Genomic DNA, 17,139 nt, shown 5'->3' with positions numbered 1-17,139 from the left:
GCAGACCTAGACACATTTAACCCTGCGTTCATCCACGGGTGAGCCTAATCGCTGTAGACCCGGACACATTTACCCCTACGTTCATCCACGGGGAGTCTAAACACTCCAGATCTAGACACATTTACCACTGCGTTCATCCATGTGGAGCCTAATCGCTGCAGACCCGGACACATTTACCCCTACGTTCATCCACGGTGAGCCTAAACACTCCAGATCTAGACACATTTACCCCTGCGTTCATCCACGGGGAGCCTGCGCGCTGCAGACCTAGACACATTTAACCCTGCGTTCATCCATGGGGAGCTTAATCGTTGCAGACCCGGACACATTTACCCCTACGTTCATCCACGGGGAGCCTAAACACTCCAGATCTAGACACACTACCCCTGTGTTCATCCACGGGGAGCCTAAGCGCTGCAGACCTAGACACATTTACCCCTGCGTTCATCCACCGGAAGCCTACGCACGGCAGACCTAGACACATTTACCCCTGCGTTCATCCACGGGGAGCCTACGCGCTGCAGACCTAGACACATTTAACCCTGCGCTCATCCACGGGGAGTCTAAACACTCCAGATCTAGACACATTTACCCCTGAGTTCATCCATGTGGAGCCTAATCGCTGCAGACCCGGACACAGTTACCCCTACGTTTATCCACGGGGAGCCTAAACACTCCAGATCTAGACACATTTACCCATGCGTTCATTCACGGGGAGCCTGTGCGCTGCAGACCTAGACACATTTAACCCTGCGTTCATCCATGGGGAGCCTAATCGCTGCAGACCCGGACACATTTACCCCTACGTTCATCCACGGGGAGCCTAAACACTCCAGATCTAGACACATTTACCCCTGCGTTCATCCACGGGGAGCCTGCACGCTGCAGACCTAGACACATTTAACCCTGCGTTCATCCATGGGGAGCCTAATCGCTGCAGACCCGGACACATTTACCCCTACGTTCATCCACGGGGAGCCTAAACACTCCAGATCTAGACACATTTACCCCTGCGTTCATCCACGGGGAGCCTAAGCGCTGCAGACCCGGACACATTTACCCCTACGTTCATCCACAGTGAGCCTAAACACTCCAGATCTAGACACATTTACCCCTGCGTTCATCCACGGAGAGCCTGCGCGCTGCAGACCTAGACACATTTAACCCTGCGTTCATCCATGGGGAGCTTAATCGCTGCAGACCCGGACACATTTACCCCTACGTTCATCCACGGGGAGCCTAAACACTCCAGATCTAGACACATTTACCCCTGCGTTCATCCACGGGGAGCCTGCGCGCTGCAGACCTAGACACATTTAACCCTGCGTTCATCCATGGGGAGCCTATACGCTGCAGACCCGGACACATTTACCCCTACGTTCATCCACGGGGAGCCTAAACACTCCAGATCTAGACACATTTACCCCTGCGTTCATCCACGGGGAGCCTAAGCACTGCAGACCTAGACACATTTAACCCTGCGTTCGTCCACGGGAAGCCTACGCACGGCAGACCTAGACACATTTACCCCTGCGTTCATGGACGGGGAGCCTACGCGCTGCAGACCTAGACACATTTAACCCTGCGTTCATCCACGGGTGAGCCTAATCGCTGTAGACCCGGACACATTTACCCCTGCGTTCATCCACGGGAAGCCTACGCACGGCAGACCTAGACACATTTACCCCTGCGTTCATCCACGGGGAGCCTAATCGCTGTAGACACGGACACATTTACCCCTACGTTCATCCACGGGGCGTCTAAACACTCCAGATCTAGACACATTTACCACTGCGTTCATCCATGGGGAGCCTAATCGCTGCAGACCCGGACACATTTACCCCTACGTTCATCCACGGGGAGTCTAAACACTCCAGATCTAGACACATTTACCCCTGCGTTCATCCACGGGGAGCCTAAACACTCCAGATCTAGACACATTTACCTCTGCGTTCATCCACGGGGAGTCTACGCGCTGCAGACCGGGACAAATTTTGGTAGGCGCATTGCTCTAGATTTGCCTTGAAAAAACCTCCGATTGGCAAAGTATGGATTCTAGACCACCCGCATCAGAGGTCTGCCAGGGCTGGATGAGCTGCTAATAAACATGAGACCCTGTGCACGCTGGGTGCACCGCCGCAAAATACAACGGCACCCCTGGGTGCAGAGCGAGGATCTATCTGTACGTGCAAGTGATGAACAAAAGTAGAGAGAGTGGGAGAATGTGTGCTGTGGGAAGGTAGTGTTAGAGTGCTAGAGAGAAGGGGATGTCATCTAAGGGGTCAGAGAGATGCACATACTGCGGTTTGACAGCACAGCTATCTCAAAGCTTTATAATGCCCAGCGGGGTAGCTCTGGCTCCGCCCTGCTGGACATCTCTCTCATCGCATGCTCCTGGCTGTGTGTTGTGTCACTCTGCTTCCTGGCAAGCGCCTGCATTGCAATGCATGAGGGACTAGTTTACATCTCAAACATACACTGATTCATAACATATTCAAATATTTATCTTAGTTATATGGTATACAAAAACAGCCATTCTGTAATGTTTTTCATACTGGACCAGGCTCTTTTAGAACTTTGCTTGGTCTGCGTTTCAAGAGGGGAGGCGCGTGGAACTAAATAGTAAACCAGCCAGAATGTTTACCGAGATCAGAGTGTGAACAGTACATCTCTATTTTCCGAAAACAGTCCCATGTAACATTTAACACCCCCGCTTCTTCCGCCAAAAAACACAGGTATTGAAAAATGATTATATTGTGTCTAAAGGTCAACTTTCACGTGAGTTAGGCACGGTGACGCCGTGTACTAACGTCTGCGGGTACACATCTAATTAGGCAGCACATCCGTATCCAAAGGAGTTGTTTGGGGCTGGGACAGGCCCAACAGGCACCATCTATTCATCTTTAAGAACAACTGCAGTCCTGCTGGGAAGTGCGGGTGCTGTCCTTCCGAGAAGTGGATAAGGTTTTGCTGAGAATTGCCAATTATTTCCAATACCAAATTCAGCCTTGATCATGTGTGCTGGTGGTGTCCTAATAAAGTTTAGCTGTCCTGCTGAGGAAGGGCTCATGTTCCAACAAACATACACATTTCCAGCTCGGAAGTTCAAGTAATGCCCCATTACAAGTACAGGCCTAGTGATAAGTGCTTGTACTCTCCCACTGACGGCACTGAAGCTCTGATGAGAAGCGCTATACTGTTCAATCGGGATATTCATTGAGACACTGAAAAATGATGTGTGATCTTAGGCAACATTACTTGAGTGAACTTCAAGACTTTTTTTTTATTTAACCACTTTCATGAACCTATTGAAGGTGGCAAACTGTATAAAAAATGGGAGTGAAAAAAGCCACAAAAAGTAGATTTTGCTGTATAACATACCTTTAATTCTTACTTTTTGAGATATCATTTTGCTGCATAAAACGTTTAGCAGAAAAATTCTGCCCACACCATTTTTTGTTGCAGAACATTTGCCCGACTGGTAAAGTTGTATTAAGTTGCCAAAGTGATTAAGTTGTGTGAAACTCTAAACCATGAAGTTGCAAAGTTGTGAGCTTTGCATAACTTTGTAAGTGGGAATTGCACTTTTCAAAAGCGGAACCTTGAGTGGGACGGTCAACCAGGTTCCACAGAAAGTAGCATGAACGGCTGGCATCGGACCGCCCTGGATAGCTCTGAACAGTGCCCATTTCAAGCTCTGGCAGTGACAAGAGGGGCAGTGACCGCTTGGACAAAGGGACTGAGGGCATGGTGGCAGCAACAGAGGTACTGAGCTTGGAGTTTGACAGGTAAACCAGTGGTCCCGAACCCTCCTCATCAGGGCCGGCCTTAGCGCTGGTGGCGCCCTGTGCAACAATGTTTGTTGGCGCCCCCCCCAATGACCACCTCCACCACGGATTCTCTCACTAGCACCCTTTAACTGTGACCAAGTCTCCATAACCACACTCTCTCAGATGCATTGAATTAGTTATATAGCGCCACTCATACCAGTGTAGGGTGTCCGAGCACTTTGCATCACACACACATTACACAGACACAATCAATCATACCTGTGTAAATCAGTGTATAGGAAATGCTTACATAAGCCAAAGGACTGAAAGTGTAGGAGTCACATGTCATCCATACTGGTAGGCAGTATCGTTTAAGAGTGCTTGGTGTGGAGAAGCACAAACTCAGAGTCGAAAAAGAAACAGCATAGTTGGGAGTTTTCTTTAATAATAAAAATTGATTTCTAGCCAAATTAACCCTTTTTGCAAACATTAATCAAGGTTCTAATAATGTATACTTTGCAGTCTGTATGCAGTTCAAAGATGAAAGTTAATAGCTCACTATTCTATATTAGGACTTTAAGTTATAAATTACAAGTAACAAAAAAGATTTCTCTTTTGAAAGCAGTAACCTGATGATCTGTTTACATCATACGCACTCTGTAATCTACTTGGTACACGTTCTTTGCAGCAGGCATATTAACCCTCTGCACTAACTTCACCTAAGACAAAACCTCAACTATACAAAATGCTGATCTCTCTCCAGGAAGATAATTAATCACACGAGTTATCTTGACATGTATGTGAGGCCTGGTAATTGCCGGGGGAAAGAAACGCTGCAGCAGGTGCTTCAAAAGCATAATTAACTTTCACACACGGCGCCCCCAGGAAGCCAGCACCCGGTGCGGTGGCACCGGTCGCACCGCCCTAATGCCGGCCCTGCTCCTCATGCTTCTTTCGTGTGCACAGGTGTGTAAGTCAGGTGAAAGCCAAACCCCAGCATTATTGCTGGGCTCCACAGCATTTCAAGTATGCAAAAAAGCTTTTAAATCAAGGAGGACCAATAACTCCCATTGTTGGCATGCTCCACAGAATGTCAGGCCTGCTGAGAAGCCTGTAAGCCAGGCAAGGGCCAATTACTAGCATAACTGCTGATGAGGAGTGAAACCCTGAAACCGATCCCAGGATGCTTGTTTCTGGTCCAGGGAGGACCTGGCTTGGCAGTTCGGGCTGGACTGTATCCATAAGAAGCATGGTCAAGACTGATTTGCATATGGCTGGGTCCAAACTGGGGTGGCATAGGGAGCAAAAGAACAATGGATAAAACCCAGATCTGTGACTTGGGGGTTAGTGTTTGAAAAGTTTTAGCACTCCGTCCATCATCTTGTTGTGTTTGCTAGTTTCAGCGAGGTCAGCAGAGCTGGGGCCGCATCAACCACTCGTCAAATGCGGGAGACAGTCGAAGCGTAAATGGTATTTGCGTCAAAGCACTATGATCTCAGGTACAGCAGAGGATGCTTGTCACACTGCCCACAGGTGCGCATCACAACTGCTCAAGAAGTCTGGAAGGTCAGAGGGAGTTCAAAACCATGCCAATTCAATCACTGGGTTTTCTGCAGAACCTGATAATAGGCACTGCAATAGGCTATGAAAGTATGATTCGCCTTCCAAGAGGTGCTTTGACTGCACGATTATTCATGTAGTATCCTGCCCAGAAGTGCTGTTCTTGTCCCTTTAATAAAGTATGTCAGCCCCACTGAGAAAAACTGGCACTAAACCATTAAATATACAGCGACTGCCCTGAGAAGAACTGGTACTGTGCCATTAAAAGTAAAAGGCCCTTCCTAGGAGTGTTGTTAGCTATTCACACAACCCACCAGTGTATATTATACCTATTCTGGAATATAAAAAGGATGACCGACACAATGAGCAGTCAGTTATCCTCTTCACTAGGATTAGTACCATAACAGAAACATGCATACACCTGCACTTGGAAAATATATATATATATATATATATATATATATATATATATATATATATATATATATATATATATATATATATATACGCGTCACATCTACATAAGCAAACCCTATTCGATATATAAAAAATGGAACCATTGGCTTTGCCATTTATTCTTTTGAATGCGGTCATTAAGCTTGTCAACATAAAAGCTCATCTAGAATAGAAAGGTTGATATGAGGAAGGCATAAAGGTAAATACTGTAAAAGTATGTCGGGCGGGTCAAGCGAGGAGCTTCGTAAACTACGTAGCTGTGACTTAATGCTAGACAGGTCTCTAAAGGTAGGCTTAGAAGTCCTTGAGAAATGATAACAGAGTCATGTTAATGGTGGATTAGGGCACTGAGGTAGGCTACCAACATAGTGATTTAGGGATAGGTCTTACCAAAAAGGATTACCAGTAAAGTTAGCAATGCTGCGTTCTTCATGAGCAGCCGTCCCTAGAGGAATCTACAGTATAATATATGTGAGAAGGAATGGTGGGTACTTGTCTTGACACCACAGCTTGTGTAATTGGAGGTACGGGGAGAGACCCTGGATGGCGGAAGGATTCCTTTAGAATCTATGGTAAGGATGTGTCTTTATCAGTTACTCACTGCCCTTACCAGCTGTGCGGGAAGATCTTGGAGTAGAAGTTACTAGCTCAGTTAGTAGAACCGGTCATGGAATAAAGCATCTGGCTGAGGTTTCATAGAAGTTTTTGGCCTAGATCCTCCATGGTGAATGGTGTACTGGCTTACCATGAAAGAGCGGAGGGCATCTTGGCACCAATTTTCTGTGCAGTTATGGATTCAACACAACCTTTTGTGAATAGATGTGGCTACACTGGCACCCTCTGGTGTCCTGGTGAGACCACGATCATGAATTCAGGTCTTGTAAAGCGAAATTAACACTTCAAGGATAAAAGCAATGCGAGGAAGGTTCGGAAAAGAACTTGTTCTAGTCCTGATCCGGTTTCAGTTATTTATTTACAATATGCTGAAAGTTCTTTTACAGATTTGTTTTTTACTGCCAAAGTTAGGTAGCATGCCCTGCCCAGCTACCAAGTATGCCAGCATTCTTTGGTTATGCCATGCCCCCAAACAGCTGCGGCCCGTGCAGGTAAGAGCGGGGGGAAGGGGAAGAGGGGATTCGATGATGAGGGAAAATTAATTATTTATTACCGACCGACATGTCAGATCTCAGCCCGGTGTTGGCTGATGCGTTGGCAGAGGTCTATAACATCTCGTTAGTCACTGCCACGTACCCGAGGAAGTGGAAAGGCGCACGCATTAAACCACTGCTTAAAAAGGTGCTAGCGGATCCAACTGATCTACAAAACTATAGGGCGATCTCTCTGCTCTCCTGCTGTTCGAAGGTAATTGAGTCACTGGTATACCAGCATCTGTCTCGTTATCTGGAACAAAATAACCTTCTGGATTCTTCCCAGTCCGGAATCGGTACCTCGCATAGTACCGAGGCCGCATTGCTGGAGGTCACGGATACTATAAGGATGACATTGGACAGGGGGACCCCAGTGATCCTAGTTCTTCTTAATCTGTCGGCAGCCTTTGACACCATCTCTCACAGGATCCTGTTGGATAGACTGCTAGGGATTGTTGTTAGAGGCATGGCTCTTAAATGGATACAACGCTATCTATCAGAGCACACTCAGAGCATTCAGTTGGGTACCTTTGTGTCACAAACCTCACTGATGGACAGGGGAGTTCCGCAGGGATCTATCCTGAGTCCTACCCTGTTTAACGTGTATGTGGCCCCTTTGGAGGAAATTTTTAGAAGCTGTGGGTTTGAGACCATCTCGTATGCAGACGACACGCAGCTGATTGTCCCCATTGAGGATGACATTGTATCCACTCAATCAAAATTTAAAAGCTGCATGTCTAGCATTGCAACGTGGATGAAGAAGAACTTCCTACAGCTCAACTCATCCAAAACAGAGATACTGCTGTTCGGGAAGGCCGAGGAGATCTGGTCGCCAGACTGGTGGCCTCTAGAGTTGGGAGAGGCCCCTTCCCCCAAAAATTGGGCTAAGAATCTTGGCATCAGGATTGATAATAAGTTATCAATGGAGGAACAGGTGAAGACATTGTCAGGTACTTGCTTTGGAACCATGAGGATGCTAAGAAAGATCTTTCCCTGGATTCCACTCTCGGCAAGAACAACCCTTATCCAGTCACTCTTGGTTAGTCGACTGGACTATGGCAAATCATTGCTTGTCGGAATAAGGGAAGACCTACTATCCAGACTACAGGTGGTGCAGAATAACGCAGCACGCATTTCTCTTAATAAACCGGCCTGCACCCCTTCTGCACCCCTTTTGAGCCAACTTCATTGGCTTCCGATTAGGAAACAAGCTATTTTTAAGATGCTATGTGTGGTCTTCAAGTCTCTACAGGGGAATGGACCTGCTTACCTCAATAAGAAGTTTACTTTATATAATCCTACACAGCAACTAAGATCTAGCAACTGTAACTTCTTGTGCTCACATAGAATAAATAGAGAAAAAATGGGGGGTCACGCCTTTTCGTATCTGGCCCCCAGACATTGGAACACTCTACCAGAGAAGATCCGGTCATGTACCGAGATATCTTGTTTTAAGAAACTCTTGAAGACGTGGCTGTTTTAGGAGACTCTGACCATGAGCACTCATTTCTCTAAGCGCCGAGAGAACCCTGTGGGGATGATTCGTATGCACTATATAAATGAGTAAAAGTAAAGTTAAAGTAAATTTTCCCTTGTGTAGTGAAAGTCACTTTTGTAGTCTGGCACCCTATGATGACCCCCAACTACCACCATTTTAATTGATTTTAGGTTGTTATTTTACCCTAGCCTTAATGTAGGATGGTCCTGCATATGCCTGCTTCTCTTCTGCCCTGTAATCTTGCTGTCTTTCAGTGGGAGTGGTTACGGAGTGGAACAGTCTTGCCAAGAGCAGAGCATGTGGGATGTGCATTTGAAGGCATGCAGTTGTGCAGGAATGTGTATTGTATTGTGCATTGGTGAGAATTAGGAGTTCATACTATTGGCTTTGACATGGTTTAATGTCATTCTGTTTTCTGACTTTACCTTGCTTTATGGCAGTGCTCACTATTTATTAGCTTTGACATGCTTTCATGTCATCTTGCTTTTCAATTCCATCTTGCTTTGGGCCTTTGTGTGTGCATGGCCTAACCAACTCCAGTTTAAGCTATTTTCTGTGCTTGCACGTAGCTGCAAAGCGAGGAGGGCATGTTCTGCTCTTCCTCCTGTTTTTCGCACTTTACTGACTAGAGAAAAATGGTTCTTATCAGAGGAATGTACATGGTTTGTCTCGAAGCCAAAGCAAAGGCCTGATCAACCAATGCCGTGGCCTTGGAGCAGACTGGTATGGGCTCTCATGAGAACGAGGGGGCGAGGCTTGCTAGAAGCTTCGTTATGTTTGGATTTGTATTAAGAAGGGGAGCCTCCACTGGTCTGGCAGGAGTTTGGATTCCGAGCGAGGGCAGACGTGTCTATCTTGGATTGAACCCTGATTGCTGAGCTCTGATCCCCGGCTGTGTGAAGACTACCCCCAGCCAGAAGTGGGCAGTGTATGCATCAGGTGATGTATTGAGTTTTGTGGTTATTGCCATTGTGATGCGAGCCAGTGGCTGTGATCGTTTGAGGTGTTTTCTTTGTGGTGTGGGAGGTGCACATCCAGAGTGATCCTCTAATGTATGTATGTATATATGTATGTGTATATATATATATATATTCACTGAAAAAACCATAGGTTTCACACATGTTATAGTTAGCGGAAATTTTACTGATAAAAAACCAGTGAAATTGCCCCGTTATAGTTAGTGCTGGCAACTATAACTCACGCGACCGCAATCCTCTGCTGATGCTAATACTGTATTTAGACACTTATTTGCCCATGTCTTCTTCCATACATTTTTAGCTATACATATATTACAAATATTTTTTTTTCATAAAGACACATATGTCATCAGCAGAAGATTGCGGTCGCGTGAGTTATAGTTGCCAGCACTAACTATAACGGGGCAATTTCACTGGTTTTTTATCAGTAAAATTTCCGCTAACTATAACATGTGTGAAACCTATGTTTTTTTCAGTGAATTTGCAAGGTTTTTTAAATGCTAATTCCTAACTATAACGTGTGTGAAACCTATGGTTTTTTCAGTGAATTTGTACGGTTTTTTAAATGCTAAGTTACTTTACGCCATTCGAGGCGTGCGCGCCCACTTAACGCAGTTCGTTCCGTGCACGGTTTTTATCAACTTTAATAAGCCCTGTACATTTGGTGGCCTTCGGCCACCAAAAGCACAGGGGGTGGGGTCAATGTGGATAGTGTTTTTTTTATTTCGATTTTATAATTTCATGTTGCCAAAATTTAGTTTTTTTTACCTATTAATAAGCCCTGTACATTTGGTGGCCTACGGCCACCAAAAGCACAGGGGGTGGGGTAAGTGTGGATAGTGTTTTTTTTTTTTTTTACCGTACGCTTACGGTAAGCGTACGGTAAGCGTACTCGGCGAAATTGCCGAAAAAAAAATAAAACCGTTTTTGCTCTTGGGGGATGTTTGGGGACTCCCTCAACATGACTATGTGGGAGGGAGTTGTCAAAACAGCCCCGTAACATGTTTTTGGCCATCTTGTTTGATAAACAACACTCAGTGCGAGAGACAAAATGGCGGCCGCCGCTTCCTGGTTTCGGCCGATTCGAATGTTTACTAAGATCTAAGAGCCAATCAGAATCGCGCTCGCCACCGTACGCTTACGGTAAGCGTACGGTAAGCGTACCGTAAGCGGGCTCAGATATATATATTGATTTAAAGGCTATTTTCTCAGAATCTACTGAACAGATTTACACCAAACCTACAAAAGGCACTTCCTTGACCTAGGGACTACCTCTCTGCCAAATTTCTAGTAATTCTGTTCAGCCGTTCGGGCTGTAGCTCGTTCTAAAGGTCCTATGGAAAAATGCATGGGAAAAACGCGTTTTGGGACCCCCCTTTTATCTCAGCCCCCGCTTGACGAATCCCCCCGAGACTTTCAGGGTAGGAGCGGAGCGTAGCGCCCCACCTATTTTGAGAAATTCGCGAGGATTCATCGACCGGCGCCAAAGTTATTCAAAATAGAATGTTGAGGTTTGCCTATGGAAAAGGGGTCCTAACTATAACTACCTACTGGCGACCGCCAGTAGGTAATATATATATATATATATATATATATATATATATTCCACAATTGTAGCTCCACAGAGATCCGTATCCACGAAGAATGGAAGCCACGCAAATCCAAAGTAAGGCACAGTTATTTTATTTTATTTAGAGCCGAGTTCCACCAATCTGACGCATTTCGGGCATCCGCCCTTGCTCACAGATATATTCACTTAAAAAACCATAGGTTTCACACATGTTATAGTTAGGTGGACATTTCACTCGTAAAAAACCAATGAAATTCCCCCGTTATAATTAGTGCAGGCAACTATAACTCACGCGACCGCAATCCTCTGCTGATGACGTCAGATATTACATCACTGATTACATATGTGTCTTTCTGAAAAATAAATATTTGTAATATATGTATAGCTAAAGATTAATGGAAGAAGACATGGGTAAATAGGTGTCTAAATACAGTGATGTAATATCTGACGTCATCAGCAGAGGATTGGGGTCGCATGAGTTATAGTTGCCTGCACTAACTATAACGGGGGAATTTCATTGGTTTTTTACGATGGAAATGTCCAGCTAACTATAACATGTGTGAAACCTATGGTTTTTTAAGTGAATTCGCAAGGTTTTTTTAAATGCTAATTCCTAACTATAACGTGTGTGAAACCTATGGTTTTTTAAGTGAATTTGTACGTTTTCTTAAATGCTAAGTTATGTATTTATTAATATTTTTTTTTTCAGGTTTTTCACTGTGCGCGTACCGTGCGCGAGCTGTGGGCACTAGGTGCGCTTTGCGCACCGAGCGCCCACGATGCGTGGTGCGTGCCGTGCGCGCATGGTGCACGCACCCCACGCTTTATCGTAAAAAAAAATAAAAAAATTTTCACCCTTGGGGGTCCTTCAGTGACCCCCTGACAAAGGCTAGGGGGTCAGGAACTGTCCACCCTGCCCCCTTTTCACGTTCTCCACCTTTGTTTTTCACTGCATCAGACTGCGAGAGACAAAATGGCGGACGACACTTCCTGATTTCGACCGATTCGAATGTTTACTGACATCTAACAACCAATCAGAATTGCGCTCGCGCACGTCACGGTGCGCGCTTATAGATATATATGTACTTTTTACTGAAATTTTCTCAGGAACTACTGAAAAGATCGACTCCAGATATTCAAAAGGCACATCCTTGACCTGAGGACTACCTCTCTGCCAAATTTCAAGTAATTCTGTTCAGCCGTTCGGGCTGTACCTTGGACTAAAGGTCCCTATGGAAAAATGCATGGGGAAAACGCGTTTTGGGACCCCCCTTTTTTCTCGGCCCCCGCTTGACTAATCACCCTGAGACTTTCAGGGTAGGAGCGGAGCGGAGCGCCCCACCTATTTTGAAAAATTCGCGAGGATTCGTCAACAGGCGCCAAAGTTATTCAAAATAGAATTTTCAGATTTCCTATGGAAACACGGTCCTAACTATAACTATCTACTGGCGACCGCCAGTAGATAATATATATATATATTATCTTTCTGATCTCTTGCAGGACGTCCAGTGTATCTTATCTTATATCAGTTATTGCTTGTTTATTAATCAGTATTATAGTTTGCTCAGTTATTGATTCATGCCTTTAGATTATAAGTTTGCTACATATATTTGAATCTTATGCATTTGGTATCTGAGATAGCCTTTGTTTAGAGAGTATTATGTAATAAACCCCAAGCCTTATTCTAAAAGTGATAGAGTCCTTGCATTTGGTTAAATGAAACCCCTTTTCAAAAGGTGCTGTTTGTTTTGTGTTGAAGTCTTGCTGTGCCAGGGGTGGTAAGACATGCTCAAAAGTGTATATTATTCAAAGGTGCAGTGGTATATTTGCCTCCCAGGTGGGAGTGCAGGGATTGGGTGTGGCTTATTGGTGAGAATCCACATTCAAAACACATTGTCATCGTCCGTCGAAATCCGCTCTCACCCGGCCCCACCGCTCTTTCCTGTACGGGCCGCGGCTGCCCCCAAACCAGGAAAACATTTTCAATCCAAGAGCCTACAAACTTTAGATAGGGGGTCAGTAGGGAGGGTGGTTGGTGGTCAGGGAAAGAGGCCTTTTCTACCGCTGAAAAGTGGGTGCTTCTCCTGGAATAGTATGGACATAGGACATAATGCAGATTCCTTCTTCTCTTTACTAGCGGCGGCCAGTCATTTTAGGAGGGAGTGGGGCAAACGGGACACACATACACACATGCGCAAGCACACACCCATTCACAACACTCATTACCAAATATTCAAACATACACACACGCATGCACCTAATAATAATTAAAAAAAAATAATACAACTATATGCAGCTCTGCCTTGGAGGTCCCTGGAGGGTTTGGACTGCTGCCTTCCCTCATGGTTGACCTTAGGTGAGCCAATGAGGGACGGCAGCGGTACCAAGCTTTGGAGGTCCTAGGATGGTTGGGACTGCTGGTGGTGGAGGATGTAGTGTGTGGGAGTGCAAGCCTAATCTGTACAGATCGGATGTTTCAATCCCTGCTTGGTCCCTTTTGCACTCTGTTACTGTGCTTGGAGGTTTCCCTGCTACCTTCTGTTGCACATGCGGGTATGTGGCCTACAGTGTCGTGAGGACGGACCTCCCGGTAGTGGTGAGAGAAGGAGTCATGTGGGAGGCTGAGACCTGATCCAGAAAGCAGGTGGTCGCGAGGGTTCTTGCCACCATCTAGAGATGCAGGTAGGAGGATGCTGGCATTGGCCTAAACACTCCCGCACCTACCCCCCTCATTGGCAGATAAAGGAGCGATGGACACCGCACCCAAGGAATAGCTGGTGTAAAAGGCGGGGGAAGGAGGCGGAGTCCTGCTGTTACGGGTACTCCGAGTTCCCTGCAACAGAGGTGAGGCTGGGTGGGGTAAGCTGCTTCTTGTGGACCGAGGAGCTTTCTCAAGCATGCTTTTGGAGGACGTCCATATCATTCAACCGCCTCCCTCGCAAGGACAACGGGAGCAGAGGTAGTGTAAAGCTTACATTCGCAGCCAGTGGGCACCTAGATAAAACACCACCTGGATGAACACCATAGGAGGGGATTAGTTACACGCAAAGAGTTCCCCCTATCATCCCTCCCCCTGTGCAGGGGTGTCCTTGCCACACTGTGTATTAATGCAGGGCTTTCCCTAAATGCAACTGCAATATCAAATCGATTGCAAAACAGGGTGGAAAGCTGATTCGGCAGTCTGTTAAACAGAGTCTTGCGGATTGCATTAATTTCTTGCCCTGCAACCCTCACTCCCTTGGTATAATGTCACGCCTCTCCCAAAAGGGTGGAGGCGGGATCGGGAGTCTGAAGACCTCTTAATTATACCAATAACACCACGATGTATATCACAAGACTATTGTTCTTCAACAAAGTTTCATAGCCTTAATCGATAAATGTTGAAACGTAAGAACGAACAGAAGCACAAGAAAGCACATTAGACTTGGGCATTGAAGGCTCCTATTCTAATAGATGTTGTGATAGAACATCATTGGAACAGTTGAAGAGTCTGTATGTTTAGGTGTTACACAGAATCGTGACTTTTCCCGGCCACAATAGAAGAAAAACCTTTCCAAGGATGCGGTGGTGGTTCTTGGGCGATTTAGTCTTGTCTTCTGAGTTCCACTTGAAGCCCCAAGACTGAAGGTCCTTGTGCAATGACCTATTCAGCTCTGTTGAATCAAGTTTAAGTCTGGCCTTGTGGTGGGTTAAGGAACTGTGATGTCCTTCATTAGAGGTCCGTCAGTCTACCTCAATAAAGATGGCTGTCAATTGACTGAGTGAAAAACCTTTCCAAATTGCAGGACTTGATCCAGAATATAGTATGTGGGCATACTAATAGGTGAATTGGGTCAGGGAATCTTAGAATGGTGTGTGTTCGCATTACTAAGACCCGCCTCTGCAATCTAAGTCAGGGCCTTTGCAGTATGTGCTAGATGTATGGCAAAAGTAATCAACAATGTCTTTGGAGCCTATTATACCAAGTGTACTCACTCCCTGTGAGGAGGAAAAAGTAGCTTTCTTATTATTGGGCGTGGGGTGTCCCCCTACGTGCACGGACACAGAACAAAGAGGCAAATCAGATGAACAGCTGACCTTTTCTGAGGTCGATCTGAGGTCGATATAGCATTATTGTACCTGGCAACTGGAAAAACGCCAGCTAATGATGTATTATTGCTCAAATTCTATAGTTTCAGGTGCAGACATCTCAGTGATTGCTGGAAATGTTCCAAGCCTGGCTGATGAGGGATGTTACCCCGAAACCGGTCCCAGGATGCTTGTTTCTGGTCCAGGAAAGACTCCCATTGGGAACAGGGTCATGACTGATTTGCATGTGGCTGGGTCGAAACTGGAATGGCGTGGCATGCAAAAAAAAACGATGGATTTAACCCAGATCTGTGACTGGGGGTGAATGTTTGATTAAGTAGGCATTTCATCCATAATCAGTTTTTTTGTTGTTGCATTCATCGCCCTAAGTGGGAAGGGTATGTCCAGACATGGGTCCTGTGCTTGCTACGCCACCAGATTCAAGCTAGCCTGGCTGATGAGGGGTGTTACCCAGAAACTGGTCCCAGGATGCTTGTTACTTGTCCAGGGAAGGCCTGGCCTGGCAGTTCAGGCTGGACTGTTCCCATGGGGAACAGGTCAAGGCGGATTTGCAAATGGCTGGATCTAAACTGCAATAGCATGGCGTGCAAAAAAACTATGGATTTAACCCAGATCTGTGACTGGAGGTGAATGTTTGATTAATTTAGCATTTCGTCCATCATCTTTTCTTTTTTGGACATGTTCCAGTGGGCCTGAGAAAGAGCAATGTCAGGAAGCTATCAATGCCATGCTGCAAAAAGCTAATTGTGACCCTCTCCACAGCACATTATAGCAACCCTTATCGATGCTCAATCCCAACTGCAAAATTATGTGGGAAATGCTAGTAACCAGGATACAGAACATTCTCCCGAACTTGGTCCACCCAGATCAGAGCGGGTTTGTCCCCCCAGACAGGAGCACATCACCCAACCGTAAGAATCTTTTTCCATGTCTTGGACACCATGCCACATAGTAGGAGTATCGCCCACTCTGGTGGGACAGGTAACTTTAGTACCATTGTTTGATTCTTCTTGGCTGCTTGCTTCAAATAACAAATGGGTCATTACGTAATAGAGAGTTGTATGACTTTGGTACCTTTGTGTTATTCAACAGACTTGGGGAGGGAAGTGTCGACTGCCTGTAGGTGATTTCCTATGCCCACTTCATTAGTCAGGTGCTCTGTATTGCTGAAATGCATCTGAAACATGGAACATGGTGCATTCTGCCCTAGGATTGACTACGAACCAAAAACATCCGTCAGAATGCCAGCCTGTCATTCATGATCTCTGATGAGCTGAATGACCAATATTTCACATTGTAACAAGCAACAGCTGACTGTCTGTAAGCTGCTTACCCTGCATGGGCTGCTGTTCAAGGTGCTATGAACGGTGAATGTTACTTATAATACAGGCTCAGGCATCACCCGTTAGAAGTATACCCAAGGTTGAAGGTTCAACCATGATGCCAGTGTCCACATTAACCCAGTATGAAGAGTGTTCCTTGCCATGGCAATTTCTACATCACCCACCCACATAAAGCATCATTACTGTGCCAGTGACGTCATTGTGGAGGAAGCTAACATACCACGATTATGGCAGACTAAATATAGCCCTGAAGGTAAAGCACGTGGGTAGATGGTGCCTACCCACTATTTCCACAGGGTAGAAATCGTCTGCCCTGCCAAGAGTTGGGGCCCCACAGAAATATGCTAAACTTGTCCCGGTGTCATTTTCAGACACCCGGACAATTTCAGCAGTGCCTGGACATCTGCTTTTGTTCCAAGCAGCAACGTGCAGGCGGGTAAAGGGCTTATCGGAATCCAGCTACACCCATAACAAATAATTCAAAGTTAAGGGGCCATAGTACCTTCTTATGTTGAAGTTCACCCTAAGATGGCAGGGTATGCCCAGACATGGGTGCCTTGATCACTTTGCCACTGGATTCAAGCTAACCTGGGTGATGAGGGCTGTTAGCCCGAAACCGGTCTCAGGATGCTTGTTTCCGGTCCAAGGAAGTCATGGCTTGGCAGTTCGGGCTGGAATGTTCCCATGAGGCACAGGGTCAAGATTGATTTGCATATGGCTGTGTCTGA

General features: G+C 45.9%; 2 protein-coding genes across 3 annotated transcripts in view; one reads left to right on the top strand and one right to left on the bottom strand.

Annotated features, from left to right (window-relative positions):
• The window catches only part of SPECC1 (sperm antigen with calponin homology and coiled-coil domains 1), a 1,265,733-nt gene that overhangs the window by 775,680 nt on the left and 472,914 nt on the right, over window positions 1-17,139 (bottom strand). The gene's annotated exons all lie outside the window — the stretch shown is intronic.
• The window catches only part of LOC146858375 (uncharacterized), a 30,079-nt gene that overhangs the window by 12,730 nt on the left and 210 nt on the right, over window positions 1-17,139 (top strand). Inside the window, exon 3 of the mRNA XM_085646757.1 lies at window positions 7,339-7,884. Coding sequence (XP_085502883.1) covers window positions 7,339-7,884 — 546 coding nt within the window. The remainder of the gene's footprint in view (window positions 1-7,338; window positions 7,885-17,139) is intronic.

Source organism: Triturus cristatus, chromosome 3_2 (assembly GCF_964204655.1).
Source record: "Triturus cristatus chromosome 3_2, aTriCri1.1, whole genome shotgun sequence".
NCBI classification, from domain to species: Eukaryota; Metazoa; Chordata; class Amphibia; order Caudata; family Salamandridae; genus Triturus; species Triturus cristatus.
The sequence above is the reverse complement of the archived record's forward strand: the minus strand, read 5'-3'. Positions and strand labels throughout refer to the sequence as shown.